General features: G+C 40.4%; 1 protein-coding gene across 2 annotated transcripts in view; it reads left to right on the top strand.

The window, feature by feature from the left end:
- Positions 1-2,186: 2,186 nt before the first annotated feature.
- Positions 2,187-21,625, top strand: part of lmx1bb (LIM homeobox transcription factor 1, beta b) — a 62,723-nt gene continuing 43,284 nt past the window's right edge. Inside the window, exons 1-3 of one of the 2 annotated variants that reach the window (XM_047380497.1) lie at positions 2,187-2,428; positions 2,727-2,849; positions 3,230-3,416. In XM_047380497.1, coding sequence (XP_047236453.1) covers positions 2,780-2,849; positions 3,230-3,416 — 257 coding nt within the window. In that variant the 5' untranslated portion in view covers positions 2,187-2,428; positions 2,727-2,779. The other variant, XM_047380496.1, reaches the window with a different exon arrangement.

The raw sequence follows: 21,625 nt of genomic DNA, 5'->3' as shown, positions 1-21,625 counted from the left end.
GTCCCTTACCTTTCCGATGGATGCAACAGTTCTGCTTACTTTAAAGTAAATAGCTCGCTTTCTGTACTGCACACCTGCTGCTCCAGTTTTTTTTTTTTTTTTTTTTTTCTGTCCCGTAAAGGGAGGGCTTGCCATGCAGAGGCTCATTAAAACACCGCAGGCTGAAAGTTGGCGGATTGATTTATTGAATGATTGTTTGATGTCCTCCTTCACACAAATTACCCAACCGATGAATAATTGGAGGGCGGAGGGCTGGGGGGAGGCAGAATACATATGTTCCTAAAAAATCTATTGATAATGTTCTATTGATAGAGTTTAGCTCATAATGCTGCTTAGTGGTGAGATAATCCAATATAGGGTGAGACGGAGGTAATTGACCCCCTGCTTACGGAGGTGCTGGAAATAGAAGGAAACTATAAATTGAACCTCCGGAGGATGTCTTCATGAGAGATTAGTGTGGATTTAGGCTATTATAACCAAATTAGAAATAATGGAATAATAATTTCTGGTCTATTTTAATAGATTTTTTTTATGTTTGGTCAAAACATGTTACTGAAATGTTTTCCGCTATACGTTTGAAGCAAATGCAGTTCTCTCTTTGAACAGCAGAGGGCAACGAAAACAATGTCTTCTGGTCTCCAAATTGGGCTACAGGTCATCGCCTTAATGCAGCGCAAAGGGCAGAAATAAGGCATGGATTTAAAATTGGTCTCAAAGTATAAAGCAGGGGGTTTCTCTAAATAATTTTAGTAATTAAAGTTATTTAATTTAAATTAAGTAATGTATTTTAGTTTTATTGTTTAAATAACAGAAATAAAAAATCCCATCTTACCCACCCCTGTGGACAGACCTTTAAAATAAACTACACAGGAGGGCCAGTACATATAAACCAAATGACTTCTTAACAAACCTGTACATGTATTGCTTGCTACCCAGTTTAACATTCACATCCAAGGATCTTAGGACGTTGGTGCCAAACGCAGCCAAGCTGGATGGATCAACATGACCTTGTGCTGAAGTTAGGGAGATTGCCAAGCCAATAAAACACGAATTAGATGAAAATGAAGCAGTCAAAAATTGTAACAACTGATCAAGGAGAGGACCCCGGTTCTTATAAAACTTTTCACTCTGTTTCTAAGTAAAGGGATTTCTTCTAGATTGAGACAAAACAAGACAACCATTAATAAAGGTGGGAAGGGGCTTTTTTCAACAATATGACATATATATATTTATATATATATATATATATATATATATATATATATATATATATATATATATATATATATATATATATATAAGCAGGTACATTTCGTTCTTCCGTCCTGCTGTGATAACAATTACCTCAGCACATTTCCATCAATAAACCTTTAATTCCACGAAGGCCTCATGGCGATATTCCTCAGCATCCACAGATTCTGCGTCAAGATCTTTACTTAATGATTCATTCTCGAATAGCTACTTTATTAATTCCTTGAATGTTTACACCCACCCAGTCCATACAGTCTAAGAGAGGAAAGGTCGTGTTTTGCTGTGCACAAGAAGCTCTTGTAATTATTATTATTATTATTATTATTATTATTATTATTACTACCGGTGTTTCCTTGCATTGGTTGATCGGAAGATGGCCAGCCGGGTTGGCAGAGGCCACTTCAGTGCGGGACACGGCGCTGTTATCACCCCCGATCGCCAGGTGCATCAGCTGAAAGGGAGCAGCAGCTTCCACCAGAGACAATACACAAAAAAGTCTGTGATGCTCCAAAACACTCAAACACACACACAACATAGTTCTGACTTCTGTGCACAAGAGGCCAAAATGCCCCCTTTATTATTATTACTTTACTTTAATTTCTTGCTTATGTTTCATTTGTGTTGTTTTTGTTGTTGGTTGTTTTTTTCTTTTGACTTATATTTCCAGTTTTAATATTGGTGCATACACTCTTAGAGTTTGTCTGTTTCAATTATTATTATTTTTATTATTATTATTTTTTTATTATTATTATGATTATTATTGATTTGAACCCCTGTACTGTTATTAGGCTGTGAGGAGAGCACTGTATCATGCTCCAATGGAACCCCGATGGCAGTGAATGGAGAGAATGGAGGAAAAAAAGTGTAGTCATGCATGCAGGAGTGGGAGGATCTCTACTCGCTTCAATCTTGATCTCAGACTTTTGCAGCGACGGGGGCACAAGCAGCCAACCGTCTCTGTTAGTTCCAAAGAGTTACTGCAGGGACATCTGCATATACGTGTTGTGCTATCTCTGGATTTGGTGTCAACTTTAACCCTTCAGGTTTTTGTTTTTTTTGTCCTCCTCTTTGGCGAGGCTGTCATTCGGTGAAGTCATTTTGTTGCGGCTGCCTCTTTTTCCCCCGTCGGCTTTGGGGAGGAGAAGATAAAGCTTCCTCGGTCCTCTGATCATAACAGGTGACTGTCCAGAGTTTTCCATGTTTGTTTGCTGCTCTTCCCTGTCACATCAGGGATTCACGCTTCCGGCTTAGGCAGCCTTATTGGCGAGCATCAGAAAAGTCGCATTTCCCCCACCTTCGCTTTATCAGTATCTTTGCGACGCACAGCTAGTTTGTGTGTCGCCGGGAATTACCAACAGGTTTCCCGGCTCGCCCACATATACAAAGTCAACAGACAGCTTTAAGCGCCGGGAATTTCTTTTTTTTTTTTTTTTTCTTGCCAGCTCTCACCCATATTCTTATGGATATCGCAACAGGTCTGGTGTCGCTGGAGCGCCTCTCCGCGAGAGAACGGTCCGAGACGCGCATCATGCTTGACGGCATAAAAATCGAAGATCACCCGCTGCGGTCGGGACAAGCCACGCTAGGAGTCATGCTCGGTGAGTGCTACTTTCTTTAAAGCCGAGTACAAACCTGGAGCCAGGAGTGGATTTTTTTTATTTTATTATTATTATTATTATTATTATTATTGCCTTCATGCATATATATATTTTTTAAAACATCACGACTATGTACCTGCGGGAAGAGGTTTCTGGAAGCAAATGGAGGAAATGGCCGAGAACCTTACTTTAATGTTTTAAACAGTCTGTGGGATTTGGAAGGCGGAAATTATCCCAGGTCTCACTGAACAGAATAAAATATTCATTTTTTATATTTTAAATTTGAGTGCATTGTAATAATCCACATTGTTCCCCCGAGCCTTAGCAGCCCTGATCAGGCGCTGCAGACCTTGATTCAGGCCTTCTCTCTGTTTCTCCAGGCTCCGAGTGTCACCACAGGTCCGTGTGTGAAGGCTGCCAGCGTCCCATCTCGGACCGCTTCCTGATGAGGGTCAACGACTCCTCATGGCATGAAGAGTGTTTGCAGTGCACCGTGTGTCAACAGCCTCTCACCACCAGCTGTTACTTCAGAGAAAGGAAACTTTACTGCAAACATGACTACCAACAGTAAGCACAAGCACTGTCCGAGGAGGTGGAGGGAGATTTTGGTTATTTTCTCGTTTTCTTTTCCCCTCCTCTTTGCATTTCTTTACGTTGTTTCAGCGGGTGCAGTGATTCAAAGAAAATGGCTTTGACTGTTCTTAAGGCCTTCTGTGGGTCTCACTGCTCAGAGGCACATCTGAGACGGCAGACATTCTTAAAAGCATTTAGTTGCAATAAACTTACAGAAATATCATATTTGCAAATATATATTTTTTATTAGAACAGCAACATCTTAAATTCACGATTGGGAAAATATTTTGCTTATAAATTCTGATTAAATTTTGCGATGGGGCAGTTACACATCTCGACTTGTATTATTGTCACAGTAACCCACGGTGTTTCCACACTTGCCTCTGCATCCACAGCGCGTAAAGATGTAGCCTGATCCCGCTCAGGCCCGAGAATCTGGAGGCGTAAAGTGTCGTTTTTTATTCCGCTCCCTGACGATGATTTTCGAGTTGAATCATGTGGCGTTTCCCCGTCAACTTTAGAGCCCTTTAAAAAAACGAATACATAATAAACGATGGAAAAGACTTTCTGTAGGTTGCAGTGGCGCTTAAATTTATTTTCCCATCAGTCCATATTAGCTTTTCTCTGTAAATCATTTAGCGTTGATACGCCTTTAATATTAAAATCTGTTTCCCTTATTTAATTATGCCGACCTAATGTCATATCCTTTACCTGTATTTGATTTATATTCTGTTATCATTATCTGTCTACACATACATATTTATTATACATGTATATTTTTATAATATGAATTTTATTGTAGTGTTGTTGTCTTTTTGATGGAGCTATGCAACGTTGCGTGCGAGTTGCGCCGAAAAGCTATTTGCCCATTTCATTACACGGAATTTAAAGCCACCTGTGCGGATTCAGATTCGTTGTGCATGTGTGAAAATGCACGCATATACGCAAATGCAAATGTTTCAAAAGCATAAAATTAGTTTTTTTTTAAATAAAAATGCATTTGTAAAAAAATTATTATTATTTTATTATTAATAATAAAGATTGTTATGCCAGAACCTTAATCTACAAATATCTGTTTTAAGTGAAATAAGTACCACAATTTTTGTTAGATGCATTAGAAGAAATTTATTTTAATAGCAACTTATTCTTATCTATTTCCTACACATTCTAACAGTGCTACCTTCTTATTTAGACCGATCCCAGGGAGTGGTAATAATATTAACTGATTTGCTACCTTCAAAGAAAATATTTTTTTACCATTCATCATAGGGCTAACAGAATTAGTAAAATGATTAAATTATCTTACAGAGTGAAGAAATGCAGAGCCTATAAGTTTGGCAACACCATCACAGGGCCACTCCTTGGCCTTTGAATACCCCGGGTGCCCCCTTGTTTCTCATTGCATGAGCGCTTTTCATGCTTGTCACAGAATTCTCAGCTTTTTGTGTCCAGCCCTTTTAAGCAATTCTCCTTCGATTACCGGGACATTATGGCTCTCTGCTAGACACCTTGCAAAGCGACAAAGAGTTACATCTGTTGCCAGGCGTACCATTCACTCAGCTCCGAGTAACAATGGAAAATTCATAGCAGTAACCAGGGGATACCAGAGTCATGGCGTCACGGCCCAGAGGTGGCTGGAAGCTGAGACAGAAGGATCTCGTTCTCTCCTACATGTTGCAGTACTGTCCATTTGAAGTTTGGTCATTTGCAAATAAGACAGCTGAAAGGAATGCAGATGCAAGAATAGAGCCTGAGTAGGTCTGGGTCCTAAATAATCATCCTTATATATTTAGTTTTTTTCCTCCCTTGCCGTGTTTGTGTGAGTTTTCTTCCCTATTATTTCCCGGTTTGCAGTTTTTAATGCTATGAGCATGTGTGGCAAGTGTGATCACCTCAGCAAGCATGCCATCCTGCTCCTACACACTAATGTTCATTGCATGTTTAAAATCGTCTTCCTTTTAACCCCTCCCAGCCATAAGAGAGCTGCCATGGTCACTCTCTCACACCAGTACAAGTATATCATTTTTTTCCATGTTTATTTCATTTTCGCTGATGTGATACTTAAAGATGTAATTGGCACCTTTTTGACTTTTATGACAGCCATTTAAGATGCATTTGTCAGCCCACAAACTGCTTTGGGGTGTGAAGAGAGCTCCAACCCCTTTACAAAGGTCTTCGTGCCTAATTACATTCCTACAGCAACTTATTCATGCCCCGTAATCAGCGCTCACCAGCTATAATAAATCAAGGCATTGCCAAGCGGGCCCTTTTTTTGCACCTTTTTAACAAGTTTATGTGCAGACAGGGGAAAACAATTGTCTTCGGTGTTATTAAAACTCACAAAACCAGTTCAAAAATATCTTCCTCCCTTTATCGCTGTAACATTTGTTTGTATAACCCTCTTTCATATGCATTTGCTTTTTTTTCAGCTGTTTTTTTAACCAAAAATATATATTTTTGTTTGACAGTCAATATCCAACACGTCCGAAATGTGCAGAAGTAGAAATATTCAGTCAAACACATGTCAAAATATCTGCAGAGAGAATTATAGAGCAGAATTCAGAAAGAACATTTGAGGATGGTTTGAAAAGCTACTAGCTGAGCTGTCAGTCGGTTGACAGCTGTAGCCGTAGAGGAGGAACAAGCTTCAACGAGACGCGCGGTATGTAAAAGGCAGAGTGGAATTACACCATTCCGGGAGAGTTTGTTGTGCCCTGGTGTTTGGGAGGTCAATTATACATCATTAGAAAGAGGGAGATCTTTACCCCCACAGGGAATTTTTTCTCTAACCAAGCAGATCCTTTGAAGGGAGCCATGTAATAAGGCCTTTCACTCGACCCGAGTGTTGGACAACACCCTTGTAATGGACTGCCTTGTTAGAAAGTGCCACAGGCTGTACCTGCGAAACATAACATTTGCTAACTATATTTTACACCACGCTGCCTTATTTTCTTTAAGGGGTTCTGCTGATGCGTTTCAGTTTTCTATTTCTTATTTTCTTTTTTTAAGTATTGTCAGTTTGATGGTATTGCATCGAGGACATAGTTTAGTTTCAGTTGTTATTTTTATTTGGTATTCATTCACAACAAACAAAAACAATCAACACGCAGATTTTTCTCCAAGCTCTCATGCTGTAAGCAAAAAAAAAAGGAATCCAGGTCACAGGAGTGTGAGCAGTAGGAAAATACAGCAGTGATGAAGCCATAAAAACGGCGCTCCCAGAACCTGTCTCACCTCCCAGTGTTTTCTGCAGGATCCCCCGGTGTGCTGAGAGGTGCTTTTTCAGAACAGTTTGCAGTGCCCTCCTGTGAAATTGTTGTTTTTTAATTAGCCGTGCTTGGGACGCTGCCGCAGTGTGTGTGTGTGTGTGTGTGTGTGTGTGTGTGTGTGTGTGTGTGTGTGCAGGATAGATGCTGATGGCTTAGTTTCTGTATTGGGTCATCTAGTGTGTGTGTGTGTGTGTTTTACTCACTCCAGGACACTCCTGCGTCTCCCGGTGCTGTTGGAGCACTCGTATGCAAGCTAAGAATAAAAGGCAAAAAAGGAAAACACAGGGATGTAGCCGGTGTTGTAGTTGTAAACCCAACTGAGGAGTTTTACAATTAATTAAAAATGCTCCTCAACCCTGCCAAGTGTGGCGCTTTTGTTACTGGAACATTTCTAACATTTAGCCTTGCTTTTTTTTACCTTTAAATCTCCCTTAAAAAAGGACTTTAGCCCCTGCTCTTGGGCAAATAAATAAATAAAGACCTCTGCAGAGATAAATCTCACGTTGGAAACACAAAGGTGGATGATATTGCTTCGGCTTGCTGAGATTTTTTTTGTTTCCGGCGAGTAGCTGGCTGAAGCTGGCCCCGATCCACATAAAGGAAGTATTGGGTTTTATGTCAACACAGTTTGGCCTGTCCCAGCAGCACACTAGGATGCATCATCTGTCATCTCATGGTTTGCTAACCATGCACCCCTACCTCCCAACACATTAAGACCCATTAATGACCTGTCGGGTGTATTTATTTGCATCACTGCAACATCTTGGGTTCCTGACTTTTAAATTCTTTTCCCCTTCATGTGGCTACCAAAAGTAGAATCTTTTCAGCAATCATTTTTTGTTTTCTAAATGCCTTGGAAAAGTATTCATACCCTTTGAAGTTATCATTTTGTTATGTTGCCGCCACAAACTTCAAAATCTTCTGTTGAATTTATAGGGTAGACCAACACAATGCAGCTCATAATTGTATAAATGGACAGGAAAGTTTATATGATTTTTAAAAGATTTCTTGAAATCGTGGTGTGTATTTGTATTCAGTCCCCTTTAATCTGATACCAATAAATATCATCCAGTGCAACAAATTGCCTTCAGAAGATACCTAATTAATAAATAAAGTCCAGATGTGTGTGATTTAATCTGTTCTGTGATGGCCTCAGAGGTTTGTTAGAGAACATAAGTGAACAAACATGATCATGAAGACCAAGGAACACAGCAGACAGGTCAGGGAGCAAGTTGTGGAGAAGGATTATGCAGAGTTAGGTTATAAAATAATGTTACAATATAGCAGTTACAATAAAGAACTGTTCTAACCATCATCTGCAAAGAATATGTAGCAGAACTGCAAAACATTGCAGTCCACCTTAACTGCCAGGCCTGGCAAGAAAAGCATTTATCAGAGAAGCAGCCAAGAGGCACAAGATAACTGCAGAGATCTGTAGCTCATCCTTACGCTGCACATCTCTCTGAACACACCATCGTTATGATAAAACAAGGTGTTGGCAGCATCATGCTGTGGGGAAAGCTTTTATTCAGCAATACAAAGCATGCAGCTAGAGATAAAATGCAATGTGGTTTGGATTAAAGAATATGCATGTGTTAAAGTGGCCTAGTCAAAGTTAAGACCTAAATTTAATGGAGACTCTGTCATAAGATTTGAAAATGGATGTTCACAGATGCCATCCAATCTGACTGAACTTGAGCTATTTTAAGAAAAATAGAAAAATGGTCCAGAAACTCAGTCTCTAGATGTGCATAGTTGGTAGAGCCATATCCCACAAGACCCGCAGCTGTAAGTACTTCAAAAGGCAGTTTTTATGAGTACAACCATGCACTACTTTATGTTGGTCTTTCATATAAAATACTAATAAAGTATATTGTAATATCTGTCTGTAATGTTACAAAATATGGAAAGATTATTGGGGTGTGAATACTTTTGCAAAGCAGTGTATGTGAGCCCTTGTCCTATTTGAGAAAATGTCTCATTTAGTGCTTTTATTAAAAGGAAATAGTCTGCAATGTTTTTTAGTCTAATGTTATTTTTAATGTTGTAAATAGATCACAAAATAAGATATTATTCATTGAATGAGGTGATTTTACTAAGATGTGTTTTACACAGATACAGTACTCCCTGCTCTGTGTCTTAGTGGTAATGATTGGGCGCCGAGTGCATGCCAAGAGGTGTATGGGGGTATACAGATTGTTTTAATACCCAGAGCACTTTGCAGGACACTCTGGGAAGCCATGGTAATGCCCATCAGCACTTTAGAGGCCAGGCTGATGGCTAAGGATGTGGAAAGAGGTCTCTGTGGCTTTGTGTGGTGGTGGGGGTGTTGTGCAGTGGAGGAGAAGGATCTGCAGAGGGATCTGCCTGGTGTGCTCACATTACACTGCATGATAGCAGAGGGGTGCAGAGGAACTCAAGCGTGCAATTTGTTGGTAGCCACAATTTAACTTCATCTCCTAAAGCCGGCTGTTAGGCAGCCATTGGGACACGTCAGTCAATCGGGAACGCTGATCAGCAACAGCAGAGAGAACAAGAGAGAGGGAGTAAGAAAGCCCTCGGCTCGGCAAAGCAGTGATTTTTATTACTGGCTCCAAAATCCTCAGGCCCTCAGGTTTATTTTCCCAGCATGACAACTCTCCATAACAAAAAACAGGTTAACCACTAGCCATTAAATGCAATTTACAAATTAGATTTTTGGCTAAATCTGTGAAATCCTATAATAGTATTTTCAAAGCAACTAGTGGAAGAATACACATACTCAGCAAATGTTTTCAGTTTAAATAACATTCAAATCTTGGCTGCATTATTATACTGCTGTGAAATTATTCAATTCAGATATCACTGCTTCAATTCACAAATTTATTCCTGCATGTTTACAGTTTTATCCGGCAATATCCCCGATCTGTTTGTCTGACTTTGCCGTCTGGAATCAGCCCACACTTGTTTCTTCGGTGCAGCCCGATCGAACATGCATGAGAAATTGAGACATGGCCTCTGCTGCTGGCTCGCGATGCGGATCCTGGCCCCAACTGTGTATATGTGATCCCCCCTCTGGAATGTTTTTCCAACACGTAGGATTTCACAGATACACAAGAGGGGACTGGCATGGCAGTGGCAAGTGCTGCGTTCAGACTGTTGTGTGCCCAAGGCTTACTTTCGCACTCACGCCACACATTCTAACCCTGCATGCGAATGGGCAGAGCAGTGTGTTTGTCTACATTCAGCCCAGGTTTTAGTGAGGGTGTGGGCACGCTTGTGTATATATGCACACTTGCTTCCTCTCTTTCTTTGTCTCTAAATTGAGCTCCTTCCACTGCCTCACATATGAAGCAGGAAGATACTGCTCATCCTCATTGCTGCATGTCAAATTTAGTTGCTGGCCTGCTGCAGTTTACATGTTTTTGTTTTTGCACAAATATGTCATTAAAAAAAAAAAATCCTTTAATCTTCATCAAATCAGATTAGTCCCCAAATAACTGGTATTCCTGCTCAAAGTGACTGACAGAGATTTGCACTTTTATCATTAAGTGTGACACTAAGCTGGTCAGAGCTTTGTCTCGAATAGAGGGTCTGACGGAAACGGGGGCTCCTAATCCTTTTATTTGTGTCAGGCCCAGAAAGAGGGAAAGAATGGGGCCCGGGGTGGGTTGGGGCTGCAGAATGTCGCGGCCCTTAGTCGCCTCTAGACCTGGCCTCCACAGCCAAGTGAGCATGAGACTCGTCTTATGTGGTCCTTGCTCTCTAACGCTCACAGTCGCTCATATGTTTTGCACCTACAAGACAGTGTGTTTAAACATTTGCACAGTTACAATGTAAACATCTCAGTGTGCAGATTTAGGCAGTTTCTTCACATATTTAGGAACAAATGCACATAGAGTCATTCCAGCTACCTGCTCGCAGTCACCAGCTATGGGTGTTGCAAAGACAGGCGGCTCAGTCTAGGATGAGATTAAAAGAATTTGCCGGTTCCCTGGTTGAGGTCCAATGTGAGGCCTTTGTCTACAGCTCACTATTGGGTTGTGGGGCTTCAGCCCCTTTTGTGCGTACACCCCTCCTGGTAATCCAGCTCCAGCAGGAGTCCCCTGGGGCACTTTATTTACTCATTCAACTGTTTGGAAGTCTGTTAGACTGCAGATCAGATGCAGTGAGACCAATGTGATTACTCTAACCCGCACTTGCAGATTCCGAGCCCAGCATCTCTGCTCACCATGACCCGATGGAGGTCAGCAGGCTACAGGGAAAAGTCTCACACCGGCTCGTCTCTCTCTGTCTGTCCTGGACTGAAACCTTCTCTGTTTGGATGCTTTTTTCTTTAAGCAGTGTGCCTCTCACCGTTAAGCATGTTCAAGCATGGATGAGATTTTCACAGTGTGATAACTTTTGAAAATATCATGGTTTACCAGTAATAACACAAAAATTCAAATAAAAATATCTAAGGTGATCCAATTGATTTTACTTAAAAAAGAAAAGCAACAATCGTTTCAGCTGCTACAAAAATAATATAACATTCATTAGTACACTTAGAATAATGTTATTTAAAACATTTATGTATTCTCATTTTCATTTTTATTTTGAGAATGACCTTGGAAGCATATAGAATAAACACCAGACATATTTTGTTGTAGTTTTGTGCTATTCTGCTTATTTTGCAGAATATGTTGCCTTTTGCTCTTCTGCTCTTTATGTTAGCTGGTTAATTTGCAGGTTATCCTCTCAGATAACCAGCCTGCAGTCGGCTGCTTAACAGACATCCAGAATAGCTGCTCTTCCCAACCTTTTAGTAAGGAAACTAGTTATTGGCTGTCTTAAAAGTTGTTAAAGGACATCATCATCAGTCCATCAGCATATTAGTGTAACAAAAACTGTACGAGACAATACTAATTGTGTGGGAGAGATAACAAATGAATAAGATGTACCCTAAATATTTTTAGAAGTACTAATTAAAATTTATGTCAATTTTTGTTTTTATTTTGTTTATTTTTATTTACAACCCTGCCTCTTTATTTAGGCTGCTTTGGGATTTCAGAGTCTCTGAAAGTTTCAAATAACACCAGACAAAGTTGCTAGACAAGTCTGAATACTTGTTAGATAAAGCAACAAAGTCACTAAGTTGGAAACCATACTTGTTGCTTTCCAAAAGTGGTTTTAAAACAACGTTACCTTCATAACAGGGATTCCTTCAGCTTCCACAGCATGGCTATCCATGTTATTTACAACCGAAAATGTTTCGGAAGAATTTGTGTTTCTTTCTAGTGAGGGTGGCCTGCTTTCAACCAGCTGACCGGCAGTGGACAGCAACCACTGGAGGAAGAGCAGCCCTGCATAACTCTATGCTCCATAAGGTTAAAGCAAGCTCTCCAGCACTCTTTCTCGCATATTGTTAAAAGACGTTTGAACTGTAGGAACACTTTGGCAAAAAATGTAAGTAATTTTGAAACCAAATCTTGTAAAACAGCGGAATACCTTCATAACGATTATCACCCTATGCTATCGTGTCAGAGTAACAATAATAAAAAAAAAAAAAAATTATATCCAAGTGGAGTATTTTACTTTGCATTGAAAGGATCTGATGACTTCCCAATTTTTTTTTCACTTGCTACATCATAATTCAGCACCATAGCAAATCTGGTGTCAACATCTATGTTTTATTGCAAACAATGAAATGGATTTGGTTATCCATCCATCAACATAAACCCAGAGCTATGTATTTGGGTCTAACCCCCATGTTAAACCACTGCAGGCTGTCAGGCTTTCTGAATTTACTCACCACCCCTTCGCCTTAGCGCGTCCTGGGAATATGTTTGGGATCAGCTGCCAGGATCGGCATCAGTGCAGCGGGAGCTCCCTAAACTCGCTGTTTAGAACCAGCTGCTGATTGGTGATGGCTGCCTTGGCAAGAAAAATAACCCTGTATGAAAACAGTGGAGATTGGGTTTCTTTGCGTCTGACTCCCTCCTGTCCTCTCTGACCAGCCCCCCCACGGCAAGCCAGCGTGATTTGTGCATGAGGTCCCGTGACCTATGGAAGCTTCAAAAAGCAGCGAGGGGAAATATTTGGATGATCCTGATGGGGGAGTGGAGACGTAGGAGGAAGGTTGAGACGACAGGGGCTTTGGTAAGAGCAGGGCTATGGTGCATGAGGCGAGGCAGATGTGGAGAATCTGCAGTGCAGCAGTGATGACAGGGGAGTGTGTGCGGAGATGACAGTCTACTCTGGACTCCCAGCCCTTCCACCCAGGCACCGCCACCCCCAGTGTCCCCTAGGAAACAGACGTCCCCCATCAGAAGGGTGAAAGAGTTGCAGTGACTGCAATAGAGGAAGTGTTTTTACACCAGGTACCATGGCACAATACCCCACCCCTCTGCTGCCCCCCTCACCCCCACCTCAATCCCCTTTCCTCTCCCTTTACCTTTCCTCTGCAGGCTGGATATTAATATTTCCCAGAAAGCTGCAGCAATACGTCTTCTTGGGAAATTCCACGTCTACTGAATGCTGCAAAATGATCTGGTGTCTATGAAGAGGATGGATAAGGGGATAAAACATAGACATTTTTTGTCTATATGTGATTTCATAGAGCTGTCTGAATAGAAAAATCTATACCGTCGCCTTGAAAAGAAAAATGGGTTGCTGCAGGTGAAGGCTGAGCTGTTTGCTCTATTCATCAAAGTATCCTCATCTAGCCCAAAGTATGGTGTCACTGGAAATCCCTTTGAACAAAAAACATTGATAATAAGCTGTGGTTTAATGCAAACTGAAGCTCAGCTGGTAAAAACAGAGAATCTATGGTATGAGGTAACTGTAATCAGTCTTGTTGCTACCTCCTTCTCTGTGTGGGTGGGTTAACTGACCCCCCCCCACCCTTCTGGGAGCATGTCGGCTTGAAGACTGGCCTGGAGGCGTAACCTCACTAGGGGAGCGATGTCCCAGCCTCAGGCCTGAGTTGTGCTTTGACACTGGAGCTCTATCACAGCGTTGGGATCCCAGCTGGAAGAACATCTCTACCTCTATGCGGAGCCGTCTCTCAGCATGCAGCTGGGTTCACTGTTGGCCTCTGAGACTTCAGCATTCATCACTCCTCTGAGTTCTGGTTCAGAAGGCATTATTTACACAGTTTATGGTTCTTCAAGGGCTATGTCTGAGCTATTAGTGTAACAAGATCTTATGGCTTGAGATGTCGCGATATCAAAACCCAACGATATTTCTCATCAATACCATTATGAAAATTCTGTAGCTCTGGGTATACTTACCCTATCATCAATTCTTACACCCATTTTCTACCTATGCATTGGCATTTGTTCTATTCCGTCTTCTTTTTGTATTTGTAAACAAACCATTTGTTATCCATATCCACAACCCATTGCATATCAGTTTATTTTTAAGTATTTTTATGAATTATGAAAATATATGTTTACACATAACATAATCTTATCAGCCCCAAATGTTAGCTAGGCTTTGTGTTTGAAACTCTTATTTGGAGGTATAAAATAAATTAGTTCTTAAGTAGCTGCCCTGTTGTGTTGACAGAGATGAGTTTGGAGATTGATTAAACCTTTATTCTTTTTGTGAAACTACAAAAAAGGAGATGCCTGCATGGCATTAGGACCGCCTTACAATTGGACAAGCATAGATACCACAATATATATTGACTATTCAAACCTGGACTGAGATGTCCTAGCCTGATTGGATTATTTAACACACAAGTAATTTTCAAATTATGATTACATCATGAATTAGGTATTAGTAACCAAAAGTTTTTGGAAAGCTGAGTTTGGTTTCGCTGATCCCACTCATACATGATTACTGCCAGAGCTATACAGTCAAAAATCTATCAAATAGAACTAGTCTTGCATATAAAGTAAGTGAAATGATCTTAAAAAGCAACACATCATGCCCTGACCTAAATAAATTTAACAACAAATAAGAACAAGAACAGATCACATCTATCATCTATGTCATTGACATCTATCAGTCTGGAAATGGTTACTAAGGCTGTGAGACTCCAGCAAAACACATTGAGAGCCATTATCCACAAATGAATGAAACATTAATCAGTGGTGAACCTTTCCAAGGAGTGGCAAAAATTACTCCAAGAGTGCATCAATGACTCACCCAGGAGGACACAAAAGAATCTTGAACAACATCTAAAGCACCATAGGCCTTACTTGTCAGTTAAGGTTAGAATTTATGATTCAACAATGTGAAAGAGGCTGGGCAAAAACTTTATTAATTGGGGAGTTCCAATGTACAAACAAATGCTGAGCAAATCAAACACAAACGTCCATTTCACATTTGCCAAAAAAATATCTTGATGATCTCCAAGACTTTGGGAAAAATACTCTGTGTAATGTTTGAGACCAAAAAAAAACTATTTGGAAAGTGTATCTCTCATTACATCTACAATAAACTAGCACACAATTTCAGTAAATGGACATTATACCAACGGTCAGATATTGTGCAAAGCAGACCAAGACCATCACACCTTAAAGCTTTGCTGCTCCAGCACCAGGATGACTTGCTATAATTCAGCTCCCTAGCAGAATATCCTGGGGAGAGTCTGGTCTTTAGTCTGTGACTGTAAGCACAAGCACACTTAGGTTATGCAGCCAGACACAGATTTGAAGCACACCAGCTATGAAACAAAGGACAAAGTGAAGGTTTGGGGTTGACCTAGTCAAATTCCAAGCCAGATGCTATGGCATGACCTTGATGAAGGAGGAAGTGTCCGCTGTCATACCCTCCAGTGTGTTTGAACTTAAAGAATCCTGCATGAAGAGTGGAACACAATTCCTCCATAGTGATGTGAAGGACTGATTGCCAGCTTTCACAAATGCTTGATGACATTTGTTGCCATCAGGAATGGCACAACACGGTTTAGGGGGCAATTACTTTTCACTTAAGATCCAATTAGTTTGGATAGCTTTTGTTCCATAATAAATAAATCCTTTATTTGCAAATTGCCTTTCATATTTTTTCAGGTTATCTTTATAGCATTGATTATCTGACCCATTTAAATGTGATTTAAAAAAAGCAAAAATAGAAGAAATTCATAAGGGGGGAAATCCTATTTCACAGGCAATCTGAGAAAAAATCAGCAATAGTTGTTAGGTCTGACTGAGAAGTTTCCTATACTAGTGTTTCACCAGAGTCATGCTTTATTTTTCAACAGTTTTTTGTTGGACTCAGTACTCACCATGCATTTTATTCCGCTTTCTATATAAAAGAGTCGGCGTATATGTAGCTGTAGGTCTGTAGGTCTGTTTTCTTGTACGTTGTGGATCTGTCACTCAGCTGTGTTGGACACGATGCCGGCAGCCACTCTCTCTGTGGACTCTAAAGGCATTAAAGTGGTGCATGCCACCCAAACCACCAGCCGCCATGCCCCCCTCCCACCCCAGCTCCTTTTCTATCACCAGCCAAGAAAGTTTCTCCTTGCTCTCCTTTTCCTAGGCCCCAGAACCCGGGCTGTGGCCTGTGGATGAGTGCTACATCCTGGTTGTCAGCACAGGAGTTAGTTGGGGATTGGCCTGTGGTGGAAGTGCAGTATCAGGCTCTGTCTGTCAGCTCCTCATTCCACCTCCTACCCGCCCTTCAGAGCAGGCTGCAGTTGGTGACACAAACACACTCTGAGCTGCAACCTACTCAGATCTCTGACTTAAAAAAAATATGAAAGGATAACCTGTTAGAATAGGCATATTCATGGCCCTGCCAATGAAAAGGGGCTGTTTAAGTGTTGTGTTTTTAAACAGACCGCGAAAGACTTGACAGACGGTTTACTATTTCACCCCGTATTTTATTTCAGATGCTTTGAACTGTTGCATTACGACTTCCGAGAAACAGCCTCTCACCCCGAGCATGGATTTGCATACAGTTCCAGATCCTTAACAGCCGTTGCTTTTAAAAAGACGAGCTGCCATTCATCAAATTGATAAACGTTTACAAATGTCACATGTGGTAATCTGTAAATGTTGGTTGTTGTAGAGCTCCTGCCAAGATCCAGATTTTTGTTCCCTTTGACATGAAGCCATACCTTTGCTACGACTGTGGATCACGTCCGCACACAGGTACATAAATGCTCACACACACATGAACACACATCTGTACAGCACATGGTTTCAGACAGGCCTACATATGTCAGAGGATTTGCAACTACAATTGGATTAATTGGTTTATCTCTCCTTGGAAACATCACATACACACATGAAGGCCTCTGGTAGCTTTCAGCTGGACGCCACTTACACAAACCAGAAGTCAGGCAGCAGGCTAAGGTTAGAGGGGTCATGACAAGTTCTTTGGCATCAGCATCTCTTCATGTTCAAAAATGTATTACAGCACTTACTGGTTCATTCTGCCCAGCGGTGACAGAACCTTTTATCTGCTTCTTTTGCTGGTTCCTATTTATTCAAGCTGTTAAATGTGACAAAAAGACATTTCTTCTCCGATATTGGGGTGGAAATTAGTGTTGCTTGGCAGAAACCTCAGCCTTTTTCAGAAATGGTAGCAGAGCACACTTAGCCTCCGCGGCGACTATTATAAATACATCAACCATAATCCTTATTAACATTCTCCAAGCTTCATGCTGGTTCAGTGCCTGAGTATGCTGAGTGTTTTTCTTGTTGCCCGCAAGTATGTCCATATAAGGGGCTATCTACACACATGCTGCCATTCATGATTTTATTATTGCTCTTGGTCTCACCACAACTTATAAGAAATGTTCTCTCGCTCTTGTTTTCAGTCTTTGCAATCTCTTCCAAAGAGCTTATTCTTCAGTTTGAGAGCGTTCTGGTAATTATTACTTTGTCTTGTGGGCAAATGAGAGTCATCATTTAGTGGCAGATAACACAGGCGTGTGATGGTGCCATTCCACATTAGCTCGCAAGTCATTTGAAGACATATAGGCTATAAAATGACAATTATTTTTTTTGTTTTGAGAAAGTTAGTAAAGTTATGAATACATCTCCTAAACTGTAAAAAACAATCAGCATAGCTTTAAGAGCGCATGAAACATCCTCAGTTCAACTGATTTATAGTATATAGCATCACTTCATAACATATGCGATCATGAGGCGCTTTACAAAACAAAAAGGACCAAATTCAAATCAAAGCAGTCTAATTATATAGTCAGATTACGAACAAACCAGAAGCAGTAAAAGTCAATTTGGTAATAATGTAATACAGCAGAATTTGATCAGCATCTGTATCTTTATGTATCATGTATAAAAAATAAATTGAGGAATCCTAAAAATATAGCCCTCATATATGCACTGTTGTGCATATAAGCAACCGAGTTTGGTTTATTTTGCTAAACCAGTCCTGGATCAAACATGGACCGATCCAGCCATGGGTTGATTTAACACAACATAGCTGGGCTATAGGTTGGTTCATGTCAATGAATGAAAGGGACAAATGTTTAAAGTTAAGTCTAAAAGTAAGCTAACAAAGAATGGGCTAAAAAGAATAACATGAGAGATAACTGGAATTCATACCCAGGCCCATTTGCATCTAGGAAACTGTTAACAACAGCACCCCTGTGTGCAAGCTCATAGCATTTAACAAGATTTTTGGTGACAAATAGTTATATTTGGCTAACTATTTAGCTGGTAAAAGGCTATTTTTGTCTTAAGTGAACAAACTTGTTCCCTTGTGTGAACTAATCCCTTCTACACGACCTACTGACATTAATATTACTATACAGCACCATTTACCATCTTATTTCATCCTGTGGAAGAGGTTCAGTGACATCTGATCGGATTTTATAGTTCAAATGATGAGACTTGGGACACAATTTTGGACCCAATGTTTGGATAAAACTCAGTTTCTGTCCAAAGAGCATAAATCCAGCATCGGGGTTGAAAAATAGCTTTTGTTTATGGTTAAATTGTAGGTCCATAAAATTACAAGTATTATTATAGATGGAATGTATTATTACTTTTTTTAGTTAACAAAACTGCATATTAACGGACATGTAAATATGCCAGATTGTAGCTAAAGCTAACTTAAGCTAACTTACATCTGCATTACACATTTATTAGAAGCAAAATCTGTAACCACAACCAAGTATAATGTTTACTCAAAATAAAATGTTTTAAAGTACTTTTGAGAAGAGTTGCCCAGCTTTTTTTTCCAGTTTTCATTTTTTACTCATTTTGAGATTGAGGAAGTGAAAAGGGTTCAATAAAACACAAGAAATATCCGAAGGACTCATTAAATGAAAGACACTAAATGTGATTGCGTTCAGACTTGGAAGGATTTGAGAAACATTTTATTAGATGAATGAGAAAACTGGAAAATAGCTTGAAACAGGTTGATTAGATTTTGACAGATGTATGACATAAAAACTTATGTCATTTGGGGATTTCAAGCCATTAACAACTGTTAAAAACGTATTTATGTTTCATTTATGTTATATTTAGTAACTCTGTTCATAAAGGTAAGCACAGATTCCATATCACAGGGTTTTGTAAGTCTATATGACTCAAAGATTGGGAAACCTATCTCTAGGGGGGAGTAATATGATATTCAGACACACACACAGACTTCCACCCAAAATTAATGGCTGACGAGAAGGTCTGTAAGAATTTTCATGCACATCATATATCTTATCCAGCATGAAATATCAGCAGCGAATCATAAATGCAAACATTTTGTGTGGTAGGTTTTCAAGTGTATTTGGAGCAGCCTAACCATCTTATCATTATTTGTTACTGTCTGAATGCTCTCTCTGCCTGCCCCGCTTTATGTGGGAAACCCCACTCTGCTGGCACTCTAGACGAGTAAAAAAGCCCATAAAAACCAATTTTTTTGCAAATACGGTTTCACCCAGCTCTGCTTTTCTCACACATTTTGCTGCTAATAAGCTCTGACACACCCTAAACAACCAGCCTCTCAAAGACTACATCCAGTGTGGAGCAGCGGTTTGGTGTCCAGGGGAAGCCTGCGGTTCTGGAGCCAGAGAAGGAGTTATGCCCTGCCGTCCTACAGAGATGACAGGAAGATAAGAAAGAGAGGTGGCCTCTCGGCACAAAAACATCCCACCAGGAACTAACCTAACCAAGGGCAGAGATGGAAGACTTTGGGACCACAGTCAAAAGTTATCCTTAGTTTAAGGAAATCCACAGAAGCAAAATAAATATCTTATTCATGAGAATCACAACTCCTTGACCGGACGTATCTGTTGGTCCTCTATTGGCCTTCAGAATATGCTTTAAGATGCTTTCGTAGAGTCAGAATATCCATATCGAGTTTATGCTTCTACAACATGCCTCTGTTTGTCTCAACTCTGGCTGTGTGATATGACTTCTTCTAAGATTCTAACATACACAGAAAGAGACGGGGGAGAAAAATCTAAGTAGGCCTACAAGCGACAGACTCTTGGCAGACACAGCCTGTACAGTTACGACTTCGAACAGCCACTTATAGTTGTTGCAGTATTTGAGAAGGCGAAGGAAAAAGGTGGCCGTTTCTCTAGACGATGCGTAATGAGGGAACAGTAGGGAGGCAGAAACAGCAAGAGATTTCTGGGATCAGCAGCATTAAAGAGATTTACACCCAGAGCCCTTAAAGAGTTTTGTTTTGCTGAACCGGTATTCTTTTCCAGATATTTCAAGGAAGTAATAAAGTGCACTGACAAGCGTCCGACAAGGCTTTGAAACGTCCTTCTGTCAGAGCTTTGTGTGATCATCTCTGTACAGGTCAGCCTCTTTCTGTCTGGAAAAATTGGGTTCAGCTTTGTGTTGCTTCATATCAAAGAAATGTTTGGTAACTAACCCTAATACATCAAGCATTATGCTCCCCCTCAGGGTAAATCAGTTCAGCATTTATCTCTTTGTGTGAGAGGTGCTTTCCCTGCATGGTTTAGGCCTACATGTTTTCCTTGAAGGTTATGTTCTTTTGAAGCCGCCTGCATGGTCCAGAATGAGGGCCTGCACAGTGTTAAGATGTCATACTCCCACTGTGCTGACCAACATGCTCTGTGGGCCTTGATGTGCCCATAACATTTAATAGGACTTTGGCAAATGCTAATGGAAATTCTTACTTTGCTTAGTAATCAAATTTCATTCCCGTCTCTATGGTTGCTCTTTTCTTTTTTATTTGCTATAATTATTCCTTTGATATGCTTAAGCATGAACGTATGGCTGAGAAAGCAGAGTGGAGGAAGAAAAAACATGCATTATCTGTTAATTATTAAGATTAAGGGTTGGATAAATAAACCAGAACAAAAGGGAACATTTGTCTTGAGTAAGACATGGTTCCCTGCATTCTGCTACCCTAGAGCGAGGAGGTTTGAAGTCTTCTTTGTAGAGTGTCCCTCATGGGTGTAATGTTGTGGCCTATAGGTTGACAAGATACTGAGAGGGAGGAAGAGTGGGTGGAGGTCATGCCTTGGCACATAAGTGTCTCAGTGTGGGATAAGGAAATAGCTCAACCTCGCACAGGTTCAAGAAGAAACAGCCTGCTTTTGATTAGTCACCCTGATCTGCAGTGATAAAGAATTCCTGCGGTCTTCTGCTCAGAGAGAGGTTGCTGCCAACGACCCAGTGCCCATGTGTGGCTTGTGTGTTTGCATGTTTGTTCAGACATGTAGAGTTTGCAAGTGTGAATGTGAGCTTTTGTGCTAAGAGCATTTTCCAAAATAAAACCTTTGATCTTCCGCAACAGTTTGTGTGTGACAATATGCCCAGCTGACGAGACAATTCACAATACTGAGGTCATGAGAGACGAAACAAGATTTCAACAAAGCTGTTGGGAAAACTTAGAATCAGATTTTTTTTCACCTACACAGTAAAGGCTTTAGAAATCACAAAATGTGTTTAAAAAAATCTAGAATCATTGTGGAGCGAGTCCATTAATGCTAAGAAAAACAGAAGCTCCACTTTTTGTTTTCACAAATTAAATAAAGGTTTCACAAAACTTAAATTGTCTTTGAAAGAATGG

The sequence above is a fragment of the Girardinichthys multiradiatus genome, chromosome 12, assembly GCF_021462225.1.
Source record: "Girardinichthys multiradiatus isolate DD_20200921_A chromosome 12, DD_fGirMul_XY1, whole genome shotgun sequence".
In the NCBI taxonomy this organism is placed as follows: Eukaryota; Metazoa; Chordata; class Actinopteri; order Cyprinodontiformes; family Goodeidae; genus Girardinichthys; species Girardinichthys multiradiatus.
This window is presented reverse-complemented; position numbering and strand designations above follow the sequence as displayed.